The 22,500-nt window shown below is 42.4% G+C and overlaps 4 protein-coding genes and 2 long non-coding RNA genes across 7 annotated transcripts in view; 2 read left to right on the top strand and 4 right to left on the bottom strand.

Moving 5' to 3' along the window:
* The window catches only part of LOC132385657 (homeobox protein Hox-A10-like), a 98,685-nt gene that overhangs the window by 26,769 nt on the left and 49,416 nt on the right, over positions 1-22,500 (bottom strand). The gene's annotated exons all lie outside the window — the stretch shown is intronic.
* Positions 483-2,597, bottom strand: hoxb4a (homeobox B4a). The gene is made up of 2 exons (XM_059957870.1): positions 2,104-2,597; positions 483-1,778 (listed from the first exon to the last, which is right to left on the bottom strand). Exons 1-2 carry the CDS (start codon positions 2,507-2,509, stop codon positions 1,459-1,461), a joined length of 726 nt encoding a protein of 241 aa, XP_059813853.1. The 5' UTR covers positions 2,510-2,597; the 3' UTR covers positions 483-1,458.
* Positions 2,288-22,500, top strand: part of LOC132385670 (uncharacterized) — a 34,899-nt gene continuing 14,686 nt past the window's right edge. Inside the window, exons 1-2 of the long non-coding RNA XR_009509226.1 lie at positions 2,288-2,427; positions 13,228-13,545. This is a non-coding gene — a long non-coding RNA (uncharacterized LOC132385670). The remainder of the gene's footprint in view (positions 2,428-13,227; positions 13,546-22,500) is intronic.
* Positions 15,714-22,500, top strand: part of LOC132385666 (uncharacterized) — a 15,103-nt gene continuing 8,316 nt past the window's right edge. The window contains exon 1 of the long non-coding RNA XR_009509224.1: positions 15,714-16,161. This is a non-coding gene — a long non-coding RNA (uncharacterized LOC132385666). The remainder of the gene's footprint in view (positions 16,162-22,500) is intronic.
* Positions 16,895-19,619, bottom strand: hoxb5a (homeobox B5a). The gene is made up of 2 exons (XM_059957869.1): positions 18,952-19,619; positions 16,895-18,007 (listed from the first exon to the last, which is right to left on the bottom strand). Exons 1-2 carry the CDS (start codon positions 19,481-19,483, stop codon positions 17,757-17,759), a joined length of 783 nt encoding a protein of 260 aa, XP_059813852.1. The 5' UTR covers positions 19,484-19,619; the 3' UTR covers positions 16,895-17,756.
* The window catches only part of hoxb6a (homeobox B6a), a 2,220-nt gene continuing 1,838 nt past the window's right edge, over positions 22,119-22,500 (bottom strand). The window contains exon 2 of the mRNA XM_059957873.1: positions 22,119-22,450. Within this exon, the coding sequence (XP_059813856.1) occupies positions 22,191-22,450 (260 nt within the window). The 3' untranslated portion in view covers positions 22,119-22,190. The remainder of the gene's footprint in view (positions 22,451-22,500) is intronic.

The following is a 22,500-nucleotide window of genomic DNA, read 5'->3' on the forward strand; positions in this document are numbered from 1 at the left end:
AGATTATCTATTTGGTTGTCAAAGCTTGAACCATTACGCTGTCCAATCCCCTCCTAATACACTGACACAAACACAAGCACAAAGGAAAAAATGCTACGGAGCACTGTATAAATGAGGAACAGTCCTTAACTTTACAGGGTGGCAAAAAATATATATATATATTTTTTAAGAGAGACATTGTACCGAAGCGAATCAAGGAACAGATCACTGTCCATGACTTAAAATTCTTCATTATGAAAAAAGCAGCAGATTCCAAACAGGTGCACGGCCCTCTATTCATGTAAAAAAAAGCATTGTGTTTATTTTGTAATGTACCGACTCTGATATTTTTTTTCTCTACGTTCTTTGGTGTCTTATAGGCCAGCCAACACGAGAGGAAGGGAAGCAGGAGTTATGATAAAGTTAATATGGTCTCGTAAGGTTTTACCCAGTGGGCGAGGTAAAAAAAAATATAGATACATATATAAACAAAAGGAAAGACGGGCCTTGAAAAAAATTTATTTAGATTATTACTATTTACAGGTATTTTGGTCTGCTGATACATAGAGAGCAATGGAAGGTTACAGACTGCAAATAAGATACAAACTCCTGTGGGCCCGAACGATGCAGATACTAAAACGTCATAGTTTGGAATGTTAAAAACGGCGATGACGAAGATCTAAACAGTCCATCTAACTAACTTTCCACTTTTAATCCCCTCCCCACCACCCCGCCCCCGCCCGCGAAAGCACATTCTGTTAATACCGAGATCAGAGGCGAGTATTGTATCTTGGCTGTACAAGTCACATGCAACATTTTTCATAATCACTTTAAATAACTTTTGCTGACATAATTTATACCCACATGAATTTTTTTACACGTTTGCTTTTAAAGTCCAACTACATAACATACTTTTATTGGCACCGATTGAAATATATTTGGGTTCACAACATTTGAGGACATGAAGCAAATCTCAGTGTAATATTCCAAAGGAAAATCAAACCAAATTATTTCTCTCTTTTTTTTTGTAAACCCCTTTGGAAAGCGACTCAGAGCTTAAAAGCCACAAGGGCTATCTTGCCGAACTGCTTGAAGATTCTTGCTGCAAAGTTTGTGTGTGTGTGTTTGAATAAAAGACTGGTTGTCATCCCAGGTTGATGAAACGGAGCCTCATTTATTAAAGTTTTCGTTTGCTGTCGAGGTAATCGTGCGCATTGAGTTCGTCCTTTGTACCACCAAGTAAACATTACAAATGGGAAGACTTTGGCGTGATTAAAGATGAAACAATGATTCATCTTTGCCAATATCTACTGAAGACTGCAGACTACCACAGCAGAGAAGGAGGGTAGGGGATGAGAAACGTTGGCAAAAAAAATCGGCGTATTTACAGTCTAGTCTTGGACATCATAAATAAACAGTCCTTCAGTTAACATCCTACGCTCCTGCGCGCATCTACCAATCTCTCGCCCAAAAGGTCAGCTATAACGTGGCTGCTGGTCCATTTGGCTCTCGGTTCTGAGTGCTTCCTTGCGACTGATGAGTGGCGGAGGACGAGGAGCCTGTCGAAGACCTGATTTTGGTATTTGGCAACTTATGGTCTTTTTTCCATTTCATTCGCCTGTTTTGGAACCATATTTTTATCTGCCGTTCTGACAGGCAAAGAGAATGTGCAATCTCCACCCTGCGCCTCCGGGTTAGGTACCGATTAAAATGGAACTCCTTCTCCAGCTCCAGAACTTGCTGCCTCGTGTAAGCAGTGCGGGAGCGTTTGGGTTCCCCTCCTTTGTAATTAGGGTTCACTGAACAAAAAGCAACAACACAGAAATATTGACTGAACACCACCAATCTTACAAGGAATAAGCGCTAGAACACTTTAAGAAAGCATTTAGTAAGAGAGAGAGAGAAAAAAAACACTGCTATCATTAACTGCTGTTCAAAGCGATCCGAGCGCCTAGGATACGGCACATCAAAGGCACATGGCCAGAAGTGGCAATAAACATTTATGGAGGTTGTGATTACTGACCTCTAGATAGGCGATCGTAAATCTAAAGAATAGCTATTTACAATGGGTGGAATAGATTCCGGGCTTTCAGGTGGTAAAAAAAGCCCAGGCAAACGACTCACCGGAGTTTATATGTAATTTCTTCATCCACGGATAAACCACGGGCTCCTTGGAACAAGGAGTGCTTTGGTTGCCGAAGTTCTGGCTGCAAGAGGGCGGCGGGCTTGGGGCCACCGAGGCGCACTGGTGGCCACGCTTGGCTAAGTGGTTTTGAAGGCCGGACTGCGATTGTACGTGACCCCTTGGCGCCACGGCTTGATCGCCCGCGCCTTGGAGCTTGCTACAAGAGGAGAAGGGCTGGTCGCTGTACGCTGGCCGCGGGTACATCGCCTCATGCTGGAACCCGGGCTCCCGTGCCCGGGTATAGTAATCCGGAGAATGACTTGGTAGGTAATTGTTCTGAGAGTACTCTTCACACGGTGGGAATTTAGGGTCCACATAGTTAGAGTTAATCAAAAACGAACTCATGACCTTTAATATCTGAAATGCAAAATAACTCAAAATTTTTTCTAACCCTGCCGTTTTTTCCTGTTCCCCTAAACCCTCCTACTTTACTGTCAAGTGAACAAAGTTAGGCGCTCATGTGACACGGGCAGCCAATAGCGAGGTCCGTTCGATCCCCGGATAAGGAAATAGAATCGGACGCCGAATGTTCCTGAGCTCGCCCTCGAAACAGTTTTGGATTACAGATTTTTTTAAAAAAATGTGTGTCGTATTTCCTTTTAGTTAGTGAAACTTAGTTAGTGGGGCTGCGCTGGTGTCAGTCCGTTAAACGCGCTTGAAATCGAACCGATTATGCCCCGGGTTTTCGGGCATAAATGGGCTGACGCTGGGTCCACAACACCGCATAAGATAATCAATCCAGTTTTATTAAATGTGATTTTTACATGCTCGGGTTCTGTCGGTGATCGTAAACCCCTTTGTGATGGTTTTTGTAACGCATTTGCAGGGCTTGGGGAGAATGATGCGTGGGGGGGGGGGGGGGTGGAGTTGGAGTGAGGGGGGGTGGGGGGGGAAGGTGTCCTGGATGGCAAAGATAAATCGAGCTGCACAGGATCAATAGAAAATTCATCAACTAATTCAAAGCACCGAAAAAAAATCTACACATTACATTTAACATCTCATTAGAAGGGCGATTTTCACCAGGAACATCCCTTGTTGAAACGATTCCGCGCGGCTCATCCTCCCAACATGTACAGTTATAACTAAGGGGGGGGGGAGAGATGCACAGGTGATAAGTCCAAACGAAGTTGCACACGTTCGATTAAATGCGCCGCGGCAGAATGCGGAGGGGCTGGCGGTCTCCGTTAGTACATTGAATGAGTTTCGTTGAGTGAAGTTGTTTTTTTTAAAGACAAAAGTGGTCAATATTGCAGCCATGGTTCCGTCATCGTGTCATCGTCCATTTTATTTTAAAAAGTGAATTTCAGAAATGAGCACACAGAAGTCTTTGACGCTTTATTTCAAAACGGTAGCTCTGAAACTGAGGTGGGGGGGGGGGGAGTGTGAAAATAGACAGAAAGTACCCGGAATTTAGTAACTGAAGACCTCCGTAGACTTGTAAAACGTGGGAGGTTACACAGCAAGTAAACGCGAGTGGCGTTGTGAAATGATTAAATCTTAACAGCCCATTTATACCGGGCTGTTTCTAAAAAAGGTAACATTTACTTTCCATATTTAACTACTACCCGAGTGCAGATTGTTGCAACAAGGCTCTTCAAAAAAAAATAAAAGGGGGAAGAGAGAAAAATAAACAGAGCAGGGCATCCCGCCATTGCAGGCAGCAATCTCACCCGCAGAACCAGGTAGATGCCTCGATATTGCTTATTGATTTGTAGAAAGAAGATTCTAGACGTGAGCATATCCTTCCGTCTTCCGGGTGAATGTTGTAGCGTTTGTGTCGACTACATACTCCCCTAGATACGAATTTGTGACCACAACTTCGTCAACACAAATTCGGATCTACAGGGTATATATAGAAGACAGACAAGTTTTCTGCATTTTTTTTTGAGCCCGGGGACGTTCAGGAGCTTCCATGTAAATATACAGATGATGCAGGTCTCCCTGTACATGCATGATTATATGTGATATGTATCTGCTCGGCATGGGGTGGGGTGGGGGGGTTAGCGGGGTCTGTCTCTATACTCCTTCAGTGATTGTAGTGCAGCTACAATCGAAATATGGGCTACAGTTTTTTTTAAATAGCTGGGAACAAATTCAATTAACTAGCACAAATTTACGTGCAAGAAACTCCGCACCAATTCCCTCTCGAGGGCCATCTTCCAATAACTCTATTCGTGAACCCATGCGTTCACACCAAACGGCTGGAAAGGAGGCCATGTGTGACTTCTCAACCCAAAAAAAAGTTTGCCTGCCTACCGCAAAGGCGAGCAAAATCTTAAATATTTAATTCATTCATGAGCAATGAAAGCACTTCCGCCCAGTGGCTATATAAATTTTATAGCAGACATTGAGTAAACCATGGATTCCCTCCCCTTTGATAAATTCTTGCAAAGGAACAAACGGCACTGCCGTATTTGATAGATTTATAATTATGCAGCATGTGCTCCAAGTAGTGGGAACTAAGCGCCAGCTAAAGTGACCTCTGGACTTTTCAAGGATAGCAAATTCTGCGGTTCGCCCCTTTAAACTAAATTGCCTCTATAAATTGTCTATAACGTTAGATATTTAAAAAAAAACACAGGCCAATCTAAATTTATTTACGACCGAGAAATATCAATTTGCTTAAGCACAAAGCATTCTTATATGTGTGTGTGTATGTATATATATATATATATATATATATATATATAGATGGGATAATGTAGTTTACAACACGCAAAACCGAGGAAAGAAACCTTCTAGCCGGATGACAGCAATAAAACACGAAAACGATTCAAAGGCTTCACTTCGCATATGAAAAGAGTTCGGGATTATAAAATAAAAACTTCCTCTACATTGATCTAACCGCTGTATTGTTTGAAACCCAGCTTTAAAATATATATATTTTTAAAAATATAGAAATAGAATTTTATGTAATATTTTCGGCCGTCCATGACCTATGCGGTTGTGATTATTTTTTTTTAACGTGACTACATGACTACAGTTTTTTTCCCCCCAAAAAATCCTGATCATATAAACTGTTGAAAAGAACCTTTTCCATAAAAGATAAACCCGGTGCTTTGTTTAACCCGCTGTAATAAAAATGTCGACATTTCGGAAGTTTGGAAGATGAATATATTTACTGTCCCCTCTGTGCTCTGCATTTCAAAGGGACCTTGCTATAGAATGCTATCCTAACAGAGGATGCAAACAGCAACGGGGTGGGGGAGGTCTTTTACTCTCCCTCCTGTTTTTTGGCCTGTCTTTAGGGAAGCGAATCACAGGCCTCAACCTTACTGTAGCGAAACAGTCATTCCACTGCCAGTTCTAATGACCGAAGCGAGTAAACATGCAAAACGCCGTCCACACGCCAACCATTAAAGTAAATAGCGTTATTGTCGTTCATATCATGGGGAACTGCGACCATTAAATGATTGCAATTAATTTAGAATCACCAATGTTTAGACCACGTTTTCTGATCATTTATTTTGTGAGATTAAACTGGCATTCTGCTTTGAGTACACACACACACACACACACACACACACACACACACACACACACACACACACACACACACACTTATCTCTTCATACCACCCCCCCTTCCCGTCCCCTCACATAGGTTCAGCACCCCCGCCCCCACTACTAACATTCCCCTCATCCGAGAGGAGGAGGTATTTGTTGGGGTTAGTTCAAGGCTAAAAAGTTACCCCCTACATCCAAACCGATTGTGTCAAATCACATACATACCCTCACAGAGAGAGAGAGATAGAGAGAAAGATAGAGTAAGAGAGAGAGGGAGAGGGAGAGAGAGAGAGGGGGGGGAGGCAGGGGGAGAGAGAGAGGGAGATAGAGAGAGAATACATTTCTGTGTTTTTGTTTCGCCCTCTCTATTCTCAATTTAAACATTACAGGGCGCATCGGTTTGGGGTTTTCAAGAGAAAAAAATCGGACTGAGAGGCCGAAAATGCCAACTTCAACATAAAGATATTCGTTCTCCTTTGTCTGGTGTTGTACTGATTACATCTAGTTAGAGTAACGCTTTTCCAGTAGTTCTGCCACCAACCTCCACCTCCCCCCCCCCATTCGAAATGCTGAACCGCTTTTTAAAATGTATCCATCCACCATCGGCCTGGTGAACATTTTGTTTTCGCCCTGGGTTTTTTCGTATTAATCTCATACACTGACAGTCTTTGTTAAACACTAAGGCGTGTCGTGAGTCCGAGTACATTTTAATATTTGTTAGACGCTTTGACCTGAGTTTCACCCCGCTCTTGGACTCTCCCCCTCTACAAGTTCTATAGCATTTGATAGGTCCCTCAGTCATTCTGAATTTTGCTCAGGTCATTACGTTTGAGAAAAATCGCAAGGCAGAAGTTTAGCCAAAAGCAGCATTAAGGCCCTGGAAAATTTTCTCAAGCATGACATGTTCCGTGATTTCATGAGCACCTAATATTTATTATAAAAGTCCTATTTCTTGCCCTCCAACCTGGCCGGTACATCGCAGCTTCCAATTTGAATAGCAAAGTAATTAATGCATCCCCTCTGTCTTTCTACAAATTTGCCAGAAAGCGAAATGTGCTTGATTTTTTACAGGTGCACGTCCCATACAACATTGCACTGAATTACTTGAAAAGGATCACCTTCAGATCGAGCACAAATCGAACAGAAAGTCCCGATGTTGCAGGAGACCATTGTATAACAGCGAATTAATCGGTCTTCTTGGAAACTATTGGTTTAACACGTCAGAAGGCTTGCTAATTAAAACTAACGAGTCTGCCACTCACTCTATAGAACTTCCCTCTGGGCACATGTCAGCAAAAATATTTCGATGAACTTAAATCCCAATATATTCAAATTCGACTAAATTTTCACCTGATGGGTGTTCCGTGATTTTGTGTGTGTGTGTGTGTGTGTGTGTGTGTGTGTGTGTGTGTGTGTGTGTGTGTGTGTGTGTGTGTGTGTGCGTGTGTGTGTGAGTGTGTGTGTGTGTGTGTGTGTGCGTGCGTGTGTGTGCGTGTGTGTGTGTGTGCGTGTGTGTGTGTGTGTGTGTGTGTGTGTGTGTGTGCGTGTGTGTGTGTGTGTGTGTGTGTGTGTGTGTGTGTGTGTGTGTGTGTGTGTGTGTGAGTGTGTGTGTGTGTGTGTGTGTGTGTGTGTGTGTGTGTGTGTGTGTGTGTGTCTATGTGTGTTTAGGACAAAGTCACCAAAGTGCATTGGTAGGCGTTGGTCACTCTTACAATAGAAACGATGCAAAATATTTTCAAAATCTCAACACGAGTGAATCTGCAGATGCTGGAAATTAAAAAAAACACAAAATGCTGGCAGAACTCAGCAGGCCAGACAGCATCTATGGGAGGAGGTAGTAACGACGGTTCGGGCCGAAACCCTTCATCGGGAGGGTTTAATCAGGAAAGGGTTTCGGCCCGAACCGTCGTCACTACCTCCTCCCATGGATGCTGTCTGGCCTGCTGAGTTCTGCCAGCATTTTGTATTTTTTATTTTCAAAATCTCGCCTTTTTTTGTTTCTTTTGGCATACAGTGGTGGAGATTTCAATTTTAACGGGGGTGGTGGGTGGTGGGGGGGGGGGGAGGATCTAGTTTTAATTGAGGCGTAGAAAGTTGCTTTACCGGAGGAGAAATCAATTTTCGCGCAGCCAGCTCCTCGATTGAAAAAAACGCGCCGCCAATTTCTTGGAGTGGGTCGCCCTGAGCGAGGGCGGCACACTCATTAGTTGTGAATTTGGTTATTCTGTTTAGTGACGTCGGGCAGGGAATTTCCCAGGACACCAGGTAGCTCTCCCCTGGCTTTCCCATGTTTAATATTTGAGCGGGAAACGTTTGCTTAAACCCTGCCTCAGTATTTTTCTTTTTTTTAAAAAAACAATCTGCCTTTGCACTACTTATTTTAATTTAATTTAACTATTTAATATAGTTAAATACCTATATTTAGGTATCATCACCTGCTGATTTTCTCCTTTCCCCTCTAAACTTTAACATGTATTGGACAGCAACTGCTGGAGCGAAGTCGGTGACTTTCACGACTTTGTAAAAGTAGGTGCACCTTCTGCACAACAGTGTGGCTTCCTGTGTTTCTGTTTCTGTGCCATATGCCTGTGATATTGAACCTGATGCTGATTCTGAAATGATGCATGCTCCAGCGTGCAGCCCATCTTTGGCCGTGCCTCGCCCACCGCGGCAGGGCAGGGCCTATCATCTCCTGAAGACATAACATCTATATACATATATATATATAATAAACACGATGAACCTAATTGCTCAATTACAGGAAATAAGACACGAAAGGGGAAGCAGTATAGTGTGACTGTAATGCATAACTTAGGTAACAGGCTTTGTCACTTATATTCATCCGGTGCAAAGCATTTCATTAGGGGAAATGGTGCTGCAATTCTGAGAGAGTGTAAATTAAATATGTAATGTTTATATTACAGCGTCGGCTTCCTTTAAAGGTACCGCGCTGGAAGTAAATCCATATTTATTTATATATGCAGATTTATAAAGGCAGATCTAAGAGGTAGAAGTATAACACAGGCACATAATTTAATCAATACCCAAGTTCATTAAATTCGATTCGTTTAATTGCATCCATGCTAATTTTTTTTTTAAAAAGGATAATTACTGCCTTTGTTCAAATAAAACAAAAATGCATTCAAGTATTCTTCTTGTTCGAGACCAGCATTCTAGACTACCCCCAAATCAACACAGATGCTCTGCGAGGTGATTCGGAACTGGTCTGCCTCAAATTTCCCCTCAGTCTCCACAAATGGTGAACACTTAGAACTAACGTTGTGCTTTTTTGGCACATAAATGTTCCATGCCAGCGTTCGAAATTCGTGTTTCTTACTTTGAGCAGATTCATTACAAAGCAAGGAGATTGAAAACCCGCACAGCCGCCGGGAAACGGGCTGCCTCGCAGACAGATTTTTAAAAAATATTTACTTTGGTTAAATAGCCGGACTGTAGCTAGTGGATTCTTTGTGTCACCTCGCAATAATTAATGTGATATAGGATATAGGCATCGTTTAATGATAATTATAATGGCAATTAAAGGAGGTTAACGTCGAGTTCACTTTAAATTTAATAGAAGACTTATGAGAAGCGTTTTTTTAAAAGCAATAATTTTCCCTTTAGTAAAACGCTCGAAACTGCCCGCTTCTCCGCACCCGGAGATCTAACGCGAGAAATGGAGGGAGCGGGACAAAACCTTTAAAGCGAGGATACCGTAAAATGCAAGGACAAACATTTGCCGTCTTGTTATCTGTGCAATACGATTGTAAAGGTTCGCTCACTCTTAATTTCTTGATATCGTCAATAAATTGCAAAAGCTTTCTCCAATGCTGCTCGAGTTCCTCGTTTACAGCTGACTGGGCCTGTTCGAGATGCCCTCAAAATGTAGGTGCATTTTTTTTAAGAAATAAAAATTCTTATCTGTTTGACAGAGTAAACTCCTCTACGTCCCCCTACCTGACTCTCCCCACCCTTGTCGCTAATTTTATTTAAAGTCTTTACATTCCCCATAGAACTTGACTCTCAAATTATTTTGAAAGGAGGGTCAGTTGTACTGGGACAGAATTATTTGCATCGCCCGCTCCCTATATATACACACACACGCATATATACATACATGTAATATATCTATACACACACATGCATATAATATTCATATATATATATATATATATATATATATATATATAGACTATTATAATACACATGGCAAACCCTCCTTAGTGGATCTAGAGATTTCTCGTTATTATGCAGTGTGTTCTGTAAAAGAAAACAGCTCATCCTCCCTGTGAGTGTGTTTTGTTTTGCCCAGGTCGCTCTCAGGATACTTCGTAGCTAAACCCTTTCCCCCCCCCCCACCCTCCTTTCTATTCACCCCCGCCACACCACCCATCCAACCACCCTGCACACACACACCTTCCACCCGTCAGCATTTCTTCGTAGGTTTCCCACCTCCTCGCCGTCGTTTCTCTCTCTCTCTCTGTCTCTCTGTAACCCTCTCTCTCTCTCTCTCTCTCTCTCTCTCCAATCGTTCGTATTCTTCACACCCCCTCCCTCCTCCCCACCCCGCCACCTCCGACCTGGTATTTCCCTCATCTCGCCTGATAACCAAGACTATCCCTTCCACCATTGACATCGAACTGAGTCTACCTCGGCAGACAACACCAAGTCACGCACTACGTAAACTTTTGACCCTACACTTTTTGACCCCTCAGCTAGAATGCTGTACTAACAAGCTCCCTCGAACAGTTTGCAACATCACAATCTTCAGACAGTATAGCTGTACAGTTTCGTTCCCCCCCCACACCAACCCCCCACCCACCCCCCGCGAGGCAAGATTTTAAGCTTAACTTTATCCAATATATATATATATATATATATATATATATAGAAATCGAAAGATATCTTTAAGAAACTGGAATTTCTTGAAAGGTTGAGTTGGAACTCTCCAAGTATGTGCTTCATTCTTTCTCTTACCGAGCTTGTTTGAATGACTTTGTGCCAGTATTCGACAGGGAAAGAGACAACCTGGGAGGGCGACTTTCACAGAGTTAAGCGGCCATTGCACTTTGAAAGTTCGGATAGTTTGGGGGAGAAAGCCAGCCGACTTCCCCCCCCCCCCCACCCCACCCCTCAGCCCCGTCTCTATTCCTCCAGATTTAAAGAAGGCTGGTAAGAATGAGACACTTAATGACTATGATCTTGGTCTGAAGCGGGCTCTGCTGGTGAATCCGACACGGTGCATGTGTCAAAAAAAAAACGGCTGCCCAGATTCGAGACCTATTTATTTTTACCGCAAATTCTGCTTTTAAATCCCAATTTTAACGCCGTTGAACCGCCCGCAGGCTATCAATAGTAAAACGCTTGCTCTTTCTTTTTTTTGGGGGGGGTGGGTGGGTGGGATTCTTCCTCGTTTTGCGTGAGAAGTTTAAACCGGCAGCAACGCGCCTTGCTTCATAAAAGCGGAGTGATTGTAATTTAAAGCACAGGCCATGAGAGAGAGTGAGAGAGAGAGAGAGAGAGAGAGAGAGAGAGAGAGAGAGAGAGAGAGAGAGAGAGAGAGAGAGAGAGAGAGAGAGAGAGAGCGAGAGAGAGAGAGAGAGAGAGAGAGAGAGAGAGAGAGAGAGAGAAATGAGAGAGAAATCCCTCAAGAGACGAAACTATTAACTAGTTTTCATATTATCTTTGTCATTAGATTGTGTGATAATTTTTGAATTATAAATGTAATGAAAAAAGAATTATCCAATTCAATTAAAGTAACAGCATTGCGCTGCTGAATGAGAGGGGAAATGGTGTAGAGACGGTTCGACACTTTGCAGCAATTATTCTAAATTCAGCGTGTAACTGATTTGCTTTGTGTGTGTGTGTGTGCGTTATGAAATGTCTCTCCTAAATATTAGATATCAGCCTACCTCTTGTGTTTTGTTTTGAATTGTATTATTGGGAGGACAGCTCACGTGTAGTTTTTCAAGACTCGTCCCGCCTCTACCTAACAGGAGGCCCTCAGTAACGGCTTGGGAAAGGACGGTTTGAATCGCGATCCGTGCCCTTCTTTCAGAGTAGGCCAGTTATTATTGAAGGTTGATACTAATTAAATAGAAGTTTGTGGCTGTTCTTTCACTTGACAATTTATTATGCGGAGTAGATGCGCCGAAAGTAATAGCGGCCTGTAATTTAAGATCTCACCGTGTACCCGCGTTTCGTTTAATTAGACGGTGATGTGTGTGCGCTGGTCTGGCTAAAGGTCGCGTGTTTTTGGAACAGGGTCCCAGCTTTGTGGCCCAGTTAGTGACGGCTGAAGTCAGGGGACAATTTAATAATAACGTACGAGATCCGAATGCTTTTTTAAAAATATATCAGCAAGCCTGCAACTAGATGTTTAAAAACGGCGATATTATCTCCTGACACCTTTATGACTCCATCGCGCATTGGTGCTATCGCCTTTTGTTTCAAAACAACAACCCCCCCCCCCCCCACACACACACACACCCACCCCCGGCTCCACCACCACCTCCTCTCCTCCTCAATTACAACCTCAAACCCACCCAGTGCCCATAAATGAGCCAGAGGCAAAGCAGTTCTCAAAGAAAAAAACCGTAAAATAAAACACAAAGGAACAAAAATGAATCGTGACATTTAGACTTTGCAGTTAGCCTGATAGGGAGGATTATCGATTCGGTAACGTTTCAATGGGACAGATAATTTGCCTAGCGATTGTATCTGGGGCATATACATCTATGTTGTTGAGGGAGTGGGGGGGGGGGGGTTGCTGTGTCGGTTACAAAGTATGGCACTTTCGCTGAACCCCGATTGCTAATGCTGTACCGCAGATCACAAGCGTACGCTACAGACTATAGACTGCGTGAAAGGTCCAATGATCTCCAACAGCTTGGGAATGGATTAAACATTTAAAAAAATTATAGTATATCTGTAAGATAAATCCATCTAAATGTACTCATCTCCCTTGGCACCGAGAATAATTTTTTTTCTGCACACCAACCCCCACACCCCCGCCAACGAACTTTTCTATCATATATGCCATTGGAGTTGTGTGATGTTCTGTTTTGTCCTAACTTAGCTATGGCTTTCTTGTTCAGCTCCGGCTTAATTTACTGGTGAACCGTGTTCTGTTAAAAAGCCGGTAGATTCTTGTCTGATTATAATCATTAATCCTCTATCGCACACTAATCATAAACGATCACACTAATGCATTTCCTAATGCTCAGGATTTGTGTGTGTGTGTGGGGGGGGGGGGGAGAGACCAGAGTTAGGCGAAATGTAGAGCTAGATGTATAGAGGGACCACTATCTGGCTTGAAAAGCGTCCGGGAGATCTGAGATTGGCAGATTATTTTGCCTCTGAAGGAAACAATGAAAAAGTCCGAATGTTAGCACCACCCCCTCCCCCCCCCCCCCCCCACCATCACCACCACCGCTCCCCACTCCCCAATCTGGAAGTCTTGAATAGTTTACGACTTAAAAAAACACACAAATGCAATTTATATTTACAGTAAAAATGGATCGCACTAACCACTTGTGCACTCCTATCTTGTTGCAGTTCACTGTTGGGGAGTAGACAAGGAACCGCACCGTGGAAAGAAAGGCCAGACCAACATCTATTTCCTCCGGGAACTCTGCATTTTCCTGTTTAGCCCTCGGATTTCACTAACTGTCAGCGCGGAAAAGCAATATACACATATTTTTTTTAAAAAAAGAGACGTGGGGAATGTTTCGAAATTCTGAAAGAAGGAAAACTTTTGACTCCCAAAGATAGATTCTGACCTCTCTCGCCCCTTCAAACTACACACCGGAAACGGCGAGAATTAAAAACTTGACTGGCCGGATTCGAGGACTGTGCACGCCAATAATTATCAGGGTGAGAATCTTGACATTTTCTGATGAGAAATGTCAAAGAATCATTTTTCTCTCTCGTGTATCTACGTTCTTCTTTTTTTTTAAAAAAAACTAGCCTTTGACTGCACAAATAATCTTTACAACGAGCCTCATGATATGTAGGCATTCGTCAGATTAGCGTGACAGGAAAATGTACAGTAGGGGTGAATGAGTCCAGTGTTACTAGACAAAAGACACGGTGACAGTTTCCAAGAACTGTAACATTAAACAAGAGCTGTATATGAATATACATATATATATATGTATATATATATAAACTCATTAGGCAAACAAGTTGATGTAGTTCTCTATTTCCCTGTCCCTCACTTAAACTTGAAGTCCCAGTGGGAAAATTTTCGTATAAAAGTCAAAGCAACTTTCAATTAGTCGTGTTTAAGAGTCACATTTCAAAATGATGACACGTACAGATGCCAAAAGTCTATAATTCAAAACGTGACAGATGAAGGAGAGTGAGAGGATGTGGTGTTAAATAGTGACCGATTTTCCTATTTGAAGTCCGAACTGATGCAGAAGAGTTGGGGGGGGGGGCTCTCACTTGGCTCAAGCTGCATGGCTTCAGACCCCATCATGTATGCATGTTGCAGAGTGAAGCGAATGAGGCAGCTCCGCACTCTTAGATACCTATCTCAGACTTTGCAGAGTAGACCAACAAGTCTGCTGTTCCCCGCGCTCACCTTGAGTGTGTCAATCCGTCCAACAGATAATCCCCTTTCTCTCTCTTTTTTTTTTGCGCCAAGAACAGAACTTCAGTCCAACTCAACTTCACCGAGAAGATTCGTGAATGCCGAGCACAACTCAGTGCCGAAAGGGGTGGGAGGGATGTAAGCGTGGTGGGGGTGTGTGTGGAGGCAGAGGGCTGCTGGTGGGTGTGGATGCGAGTTTAAAACGGCATTAATGGCCACTTTTCAGTGCTCAATGTTAAATTGACGCTTTGAAACGACGCCTTTTTTTCCCCGTATTATCTCTGCTTTTTTTAAAAAAATCAGCTGATGGCATGGATGCAAGCATATGTTTAGCATGTGTTTTGTTTAAAGCCCTGACATAGTTTTAATATTTCTTAGCCAGAAAGACAGTGGACGTTTGGGATGCCAAAAAAAAACCCAGCAAGGAAGTGTTGTAAAAAATTCAAAAAAAAGATGTCCTTGGCTGCGAGGGGCCTTCACTGAAAAGACCGATTTCCGCCTTTAAACTCTATCTGTAAACACGCTGCATAAAGCCAGATTTATCCACGCAGAAACGATGTTAAATTGCTCGCGTCAAAAAAAATCTAGAAATGAGAAATACGCTTTGAATTTATTTTTCAAGCTAAGTTAGGGCCGAAACGAAAGGACTACGGTGGGGGAAGTGGGCGGGGGGGGGGCGGTGGAGGGTCATATTTGGTATCGGAATTATTAGAGGCGTACAAATACTAAAATGGAAAGACTGCTATGATCGCCGAGTAGCTCCCACTCCCAACAATTGAACCCCCCCACCTCCCCAGCGCCCACCAACGCCTAAGCCACAGCACCCCGCAGACAAACGCGTCAAATTCACATTTAAAGGACACGACAATTTATTCTTTAATCCGAATTCAAAACCTTGAGCAAGCACAGTATAATATGCCAAACAAACGAATTTTCAACCAGGCAATGATTTTTACAGGAGAAACGACAGACAGGCTGTATCATAAAGTACATCATTTGAAGATAGTTTAAAATAACAGGCCGTCTGTTTTCTGTTTATTTTTTAACCGCACTGTACTCCACACAGCCGCCCCCCCCCACCACCACCACCAACACACACACACACATACACACACACACACACACACACACACACACACACACACACACACACACACACACAGAGAAAAACCCAATTTCAATCCGACGTCTCAGCGGTAAAAGATTTGGAGCATCTGCTTGAGAGGAAAACATTCATTCGCTGTAAACCAGGCCTACATATTCAATAACCGCCAAACCTTTACAGTTTGGGCCCCAGATATGAGTAAAAGAAATATATATATATTTGTTTCCGCAGTATTATTAATTAATCGACAATAAATTTACTTTCTATTTTGGAAGCTTCACGGGGCCCTGCACACTAAAGCAACCGGCGCTCGGTTTATAGTTTCACATAACTTACTTGATGCCATTTAGGTCCAGTAATTTTGACTGTAGTCAGTAAAGATTTTAAAGCCTGCAGGCCCTGCTGGAAGGAGACCTGCTCGATTCCTCTGGAAGGCTAGTCACATTACGCGCTTGCAGGCTGCAAACCCAGCTTGATAAAGTTCAGCGTCACCAACATTATACAGAATGTGAAATATATTGTACCTTGTCAACTCCCCAGAACCATAAAACTAACTTTAACGACCCCACGTGACTTTTGAGAGCCAGTAGGGGTATCTGCCTGCGGTATGGGCGATTTTTACGATCTAACTTTGCGATAAATACCCAATTCATTTGACATCCCAATGTCATACCGGCTTCTTGCATAAGCAGTTTGTTAGACTCACAAGGGGAGCATGCACTTTGCAAGATAGAACTAATATTTGCTGTGTAACTTTTCTACTATCGATAAGCCCTTGGACGTTCTTTTGGTAAGTTGAGTTTAACCTAACTGAGGAGGGGAGGGGGTTACCTGTTGCACCCAAATTAACAAAAGCGGGTAGTATATTGCATAGACAAAACTTCCGCCGTATAACTCTTTGGTTGAATGGGCTAGAAATCAAGATGGGAGACTTTTAAACAAAAATCATGAACAGCATCGAATACTACACAAAAAAAAAAGAGAGTCCTGATGTCGTATTTAAACAGGACATGCCGTATTGTAGAAAAGCCCAGGAAAATCCCGAACTGTAACAAGCCACAGAATAAAAATGCAGCATTTACAGGATAACTCGACAAGTTGAATTCGCTCGTGCAAATCTCAGAGCCGTTCGAAAGCGTTCGGGACTTAAAAAAACAGGAAGATAAGCGGCGTTGCGCCCTCACAACAGTTTAGTAGACTTATCTTTATAAAACATAAGATGAGAGGCAATCGATAGCTGCTAATTAACGAAAAGCAATTGCAGGCTCTGTTAATGTGGCCTTCACGTTGCATTCGGCAGGCAGACAAGATATCGGCAAAGCACGTGGCAATATCGAAGAAGTTAACACACACCTTAAACATACGTAACAGGCTAACAATAGGCGCTCCTCGGGTTCAAGAGGGGCGTTTAAACCGGTCAGCTTCCAAACACATAACATGCAGTCAAGATATTACACCACAGAGATCAGGGGTGGTTATGAGAAACTTTTTTTTAAACTTTATTTCGCATTGAACTACAAACAATTACAAAAAAAGAGAGAGAGAGACAGGGAGACAGAGAGAGAGAGGGAGAGAGAGAGGGAGAGAGAGAGAGAGAGAGAGAGAAAGAGAGCTTATTGGTAACATAGTGTCGGATGGACGTTGTTGACTTCCACAGAAAATATGCCGCGCGTCACTTTGCCCCATTACAGACTAGCTATTAGGCAACAGTATAAACATTATTTACAACCATTATATCTCACTAAATAATCGTGGCTGACTTCAGAATCTATCCAAGTGTATAAGATTTCAACATGGAATTTCCACATACGCACGTTGTTAAAAATCACAGACAGCAGTATAGATAGGAACTTTCAGAAGATATACATATATATAATGAGTGTGTGTGTGTGCGTGTGCATGTATATACACACACACACACACGTATATATACATGCACACACATTTGAGGGTTGAAAGTGCAAGAGCAAAGATTTTAGCATTTTATCGACGCGGGGGAGGAGAGGAAGATCAAATTGTACAACGTGTCAATTATAAATAAGTTAGACAATTTACAATCCACCAAAAGGAAAAAAAAACATGCTACGTTTTTTTTCTCTTCAACAGAGCACCAACAGTTCACTGACACAGACAAATGCGAAACAGGAACGAGCACTGACCAGCAATAGGGAAACACTGGAGGATGAAAGAAAACAAATTTGTTAAGCGGGAGCACAGGGGGGGAAAGTTTAAGTCATTTATTTTTTTTAAATATTTAACAACACGTAGGGAGAGAGAGAGAGAGAGAAAGAGGGAGAGAGGTGGGGGTGAGGGAAGGGGGAGGGTAGATGTCTGGCTGTACAGTACTGATGCGCGGTGTCCTTTCGTCTTTTGCCCGCTATTTTGTTAGGGCTGGAACGCGCTTGTCCCGGCCGACATGCTCATACTTTTCAACTTATTGTCCTTTTTCCACTTCATCCGGCGATTCTGGAACCAAATCTTTATCTGCCGCTCAGAGAGACACAACGCGTGAGCAATCTCTATCCTCCGCCGTCGGGTTAGATATCTGTTAAAGTGGAACTCTTTTTCTAACTCCAGTGTCTGAAAACGGGTGTAAGCGGTTCTGGCTCTCTTCCCGTCGGGTCCACCCATACCATCTGTTAATAAACACAGTCAGGATTTTTTTTCATATATCCAGTGCTCTATTATCTATCCACGCAAAGACTAGTTTTTTTAAAAAATAAATAAAAGCAGAATACTAGACCTTTAAAGTTGCAACGTTCCCTACCCGGGGCCCCTGCGGACATGGCGTGTCAAAATTAAAGTATATTGTCTCCGATCTGATTTGCTATTAATTATCATTTTTTTCCCTTTTCATTGTCTGACCATGTAACCTGTGTCCTGGCGGCTGTGGTTCTAATTATCCACACACACACACACACACACACACACACACACACACACACACACACACACACACACACTCACACACACACACACACACACACACACACACACACACACACACACACACACACACTGGTAACATACTGTCTCTCCGTTTTTCTCTCTCTCTTTCTCTCCCTCCACACACACACACACACAAACGCAACATATACACGCTCGTAGACACACACACACACACATGCATACACACCACAAACAAGCTCACATCTTTTTTTTTAAAAAAAGGTCCCTAAATTACAAATAAGATACATGTAAAATTAATTCCGATAACACTGATTATCCAGAGAAACTGCACGGAGCTCTTTGTTATTTTAGTGACCGTGTTATACAAGTCATAGCCTGTGCGTACCAATTTCCATATAGCATATAATATTTACAGCTTACCCGCATTAAATACCATTTCAATATTTACTGAATTTTAAGGGTGTTCTTACCCGGTATATTTCATGCAGGTTATAAAATTGTGCTTTACAGATTTAAATTCAATTTGCTGGGAGAGGAAAAAAAATCCCCAATTAAGTTTCTGCAGAGCAAAATGGAAAACAATTGCTTAGGTTTTGTGTCGCTGAGGTTGGATAATCGGTCGCTAAGAATTACCTGACTGCAGAGTACTAGAGAGAAAATGCAAGTGTACCGTGTGCAATGTGTAGTTTTCTCATCCAAGGAAATATTTGTGGCTGCTGTTCTGGTGTGGTTGGCTGTGTTGACTCTTGCTGTGCCCTGGGGTGGCTGTTGTTGGTGGCTTGAGAACCCTCTTCGGCATCCGAGGATGCTCCGGCCTCGTCCATTTCTGTAAAATTACTTGCTGAACTAGAGGAGGTAGTCGGGTCGGTTGGGGAACCCTTGGTTCCGTGACTGTCCTTGCCGGAACAAGACAGGGGCTCTGGAGATGACAGGGTGCAGCTCGCTGTTTGCCTGAACCTGGTTTCGGCTGAAGGATAGCTTCTCGAGTTCTCTGTATTAACCACCCCAAAGTGGTTAGATGGAGCTGAACGGGTGATGCTAAGGTCCATACCATTGTAGTTGTAGCCGTAAGTGCCTGTATGCATGGTGCCTGAATCCCTGTATGGTCCGTTCTCGGAGCTGCTCGACCCATAATTAAGTAACTGATAATCCGGGCCATTTTGATAGCGACCGGAGAATGAGTTTACAAAGTAAGAGCTCATTTGGGTTTTTTTGGGTTGATTTGTGGCTGTTAGTCGTTATAAACCAGTCCTACACGATTTATGATATATTAATGAATTATAGAAATGACTGTACTTCTTTCGCTTCTATGTATGCGGCCAAATATGGGGGGTGCGAGTCGGAATCACGTGCTTTTGTTGACCAGTCGTAAATTCTCACTGATGACCTCAAGGGGTAATTCATGCTCTATGGTTACAAATAATGACGATCTGTGAATCGTTACGCCATGTGAATGCAAGGCTCCAAACAGTGGCCAGGTTTGCAGAGTGCGCCACCTACCGGGCTCCGCCAAAATACGCGATTTAAGGTCATTGCATATCTATTAACAACGGCACGGCATTAATAACAAAACTACCAAAAAAAAATGTCCCGTTAAAAAAAACGCGCCTACCTCGAAAATCATAGTTTCCAGTATTGTGCTGCGTCCTGTTTTGCTCAATCTTTGACCGTGTATCAGTTCAAAAACGCGAAAGACTAAATCAAAAATGCTAAGCGTAATACGGCGATTCAATTATCTTTCAATTGAATGGGAAATCACGCTTTATAGCTGTACTTGGAGTGGGGCAATTTATTTCGTTTTTGACCAGATACATTTAAAAACAATTAAGCTTGCCATCCTTGACTCGTCAGTAGAAATGTACCCGCTCACCGTCCTATGGTCGTGTACTATCGACGAGCTGACCTTACAATTTCCACCATAGTGCAGTTTCAATATGTTAACAAGATTAAACTTCGTTCCGAACATTGGTAACGTCTACGCGTAAAGTATCGGATTAGTTAAAAAAAAATACTTTTAACTTAAAATTTGCACCGGACCATTTTAAGGCAAGAGGCCGGCTAAATCTTAGAAAGTTATAGACCGTTCCATTTGTGCCCATCTTCTGTACTATAGGCTGCGTGCAGAGCCCACTTATTATTAGTACACTCTGTTATATTTTTTTTAAGATAAATTTAAGAAAATGAACCCCTGAACTAGTTTGCCTCCCCTCTCCCATTCCCTGTTAATGCCCCTTTCTTGAAATTAACACGAAATTGTATGACCAAAAGGCAGGATGCACGATATTAATTATTATTCTGGAGACCTGAGTTTTTTCTCTCTCTCGGTGTGTGTTTTGATCTGCTAGGTATCTTTGCAAGATCTTTTTTTAACTGGACCAGGGCAATGCAACTCACCTCCTAGGGAGTTTACTTCCTGGGGATAGCTAGAAATGCCTTATTTTTTTCTACCATTCTTCCGTAATTTTGTATTTTGCTCGATTTTTGGGAGGCTTTAAACCTTCCGATCCTGCGTTACTTTTGCGGGCAGTCGCAGTTGCGACGAGAGAGGACGGTGCAGTCCAAAATGCGCCTTAAAACACAGCGTTGTTATTGTTGGAACATGCAGTCGTTCCAATGGACGGCTGCAGGGGGAAAAAAAACCTTCTTCACGTTTAAGCAACGGCGACTAAAACAATCGAAGCCAGCGAGGTAATTGTTAAATCCCGCAACGCCCTTCGCCTTTTCTCTCTCCCCCGATAAAGCATCTGATCACGAATCTTAGAGATTCGAGCAACAAATCAACGATTAATGATTATATGATCCAGTCCAGAATTATTTTTTAAACGAAGGAGGAAGCTGATTACTGAAATGAAATTTAAATAGGTTTGATGGGAAAGGATAGAGATAAATCAATTACGAGCAATACAATGAGGAAGCTGTCAACTTTTTTTTTTGTTTTGTGATAGATTGTAACATTCTTTGCAGCATTTTATGATTAGATTGTAACAATGCTGCTCCTGTGTCTTACGGTCTTATGGTAACCGAGATTCAGACAAGCCACATGTATTGAAAATTCACTTCCATTAGAACCTCTGTGGCATTTACACGAGATATGGTCACTGAATTTAAAAAAATACACAAAATTGGCTTTTTTTTTTAAAAAGAAAAAAAACTTTTATTATAACCCTCATACAGGAAACCTCCAGTTTTCCCCCAAAAATATTATAACACACGCTACAAACACAATAACGTTTATTTGACCGAGAAACGCAAATAAAAAAAAATAACTCGACTCTGAAGGCATTTGCTTCTATTTTCCCTCGTTTAGTTTAGGGGAGGAAAAAAACACAATCCAAAATACAATATTTAGACTTTCACCGTGTAACTTACACACGCACGCACACACAGCTCCACACATGCACGCACGCACACACACTCACTCACATAAAATAAACCTGAAGAAAAGAAGTAGTTGTGTTCACAGTGCACAGAAAAAGATACAACTAAATTAAACTAGAGAGCTGAGACCAACGTCAGCAAAATAAAAACAAAAATCACATTATTGCAACACGCTCAGTTGAGATATATAGAATTCATGAAATACAGCTAGTGTTTCTTTCAAACTATTGACACCAATCTGAAACAATGGCCGCCTGGATAGACTAACGGAATGCATAACTTTATAATAAATCTTACAACGAATACAGAAATGTACATCTGCACTGATGGGAAACACCAAGCAAAATGTAAACTTTTAATATTTATTATTTAATTTTTTAAATAAAGAACTGCATAGCGTTCCCTTTCCAATCTATTTTATTGTTGTTGTTGTTGTTGTTGTTGTTGTTGTTGTTGTTGTGTGTGTGTGTGTGTGTGTGTGTGTGTGTGTGTGTGTGTGTGTGTGTGTGTGTCTGTGTGTCTGTGCGATTTTCACTCAGCAGATTTCTCTTCTGTCTCTTCTCCGCTTAATTGCGGGTTGGTCAGTAATTTGTTCTCTTTTTTCCACTTCATGCGCCTGTTTTGGAACCAGATTTTGATCTGGCGCTCCGTGAGGCAAAGGGCGTGTGCAATCTCTATCCGGCGTCTCCTGGTCAAGTAGCGGTTAAAATGAAACTCCTTCTCCAGCTCCAGTGTCTGATATCTGGTGTAGGTCTGCCGCCCGCGCCGCCCGTTCGGGTTAAACGCCGAGGCTTGGGGTGGCAGAAGGGTGGACAGGGGGCAAGAAAGAGAAAGGAAGAGC

Source organism: Hypanus sabinus (assembly GCF_030144855.1).
Source record: "Hypanus sabinus isolate sHypSab1 chromosome X1 unlocalized genomic scaffold, sHypSab1.hap1 SUPER_X1_unloc_8, whole genome shotgun sequence".
Lineage (NCBI taxonomy): Eukaryota > Metazoa > Chordata > Chondrichthyes > Myliobatiformes > Dasyatidae > Hypanus > Hypanus sabinus.

Excerpts from the sequence above, each read along its gene's own strand:
- hoxb5a (XM_059957869.1), bottom strand. The coding sequence starts at position 19,483 with ATGAGCTCTTACTTTGTAAACTCATTCTCCGGTCGCTATCAAAATGGC. Across the intron at positions 18,008-18,951 it reads AAAACTACACATTGCACACG|ATGGTATGGGTGGACCCGAC; the intron begins GTACACTTGCAT and ends GTTTATTAACAG.
- hoxb4a (XM_059957870.1), bottom strand. The coding sequence starts at position 2,509 with ATGAGTTCGTTTTTGATTAACTCTAACTATGTGGACCCTAAATTCCCA. Across the intron at positions 1,779-2,103 it reads GAAATTACATATAAACTCCG|TGAACCCTAATTACAAAGGA; the intron begins GTGAGTCGTTTG and ends CTTTTTGTTCAG.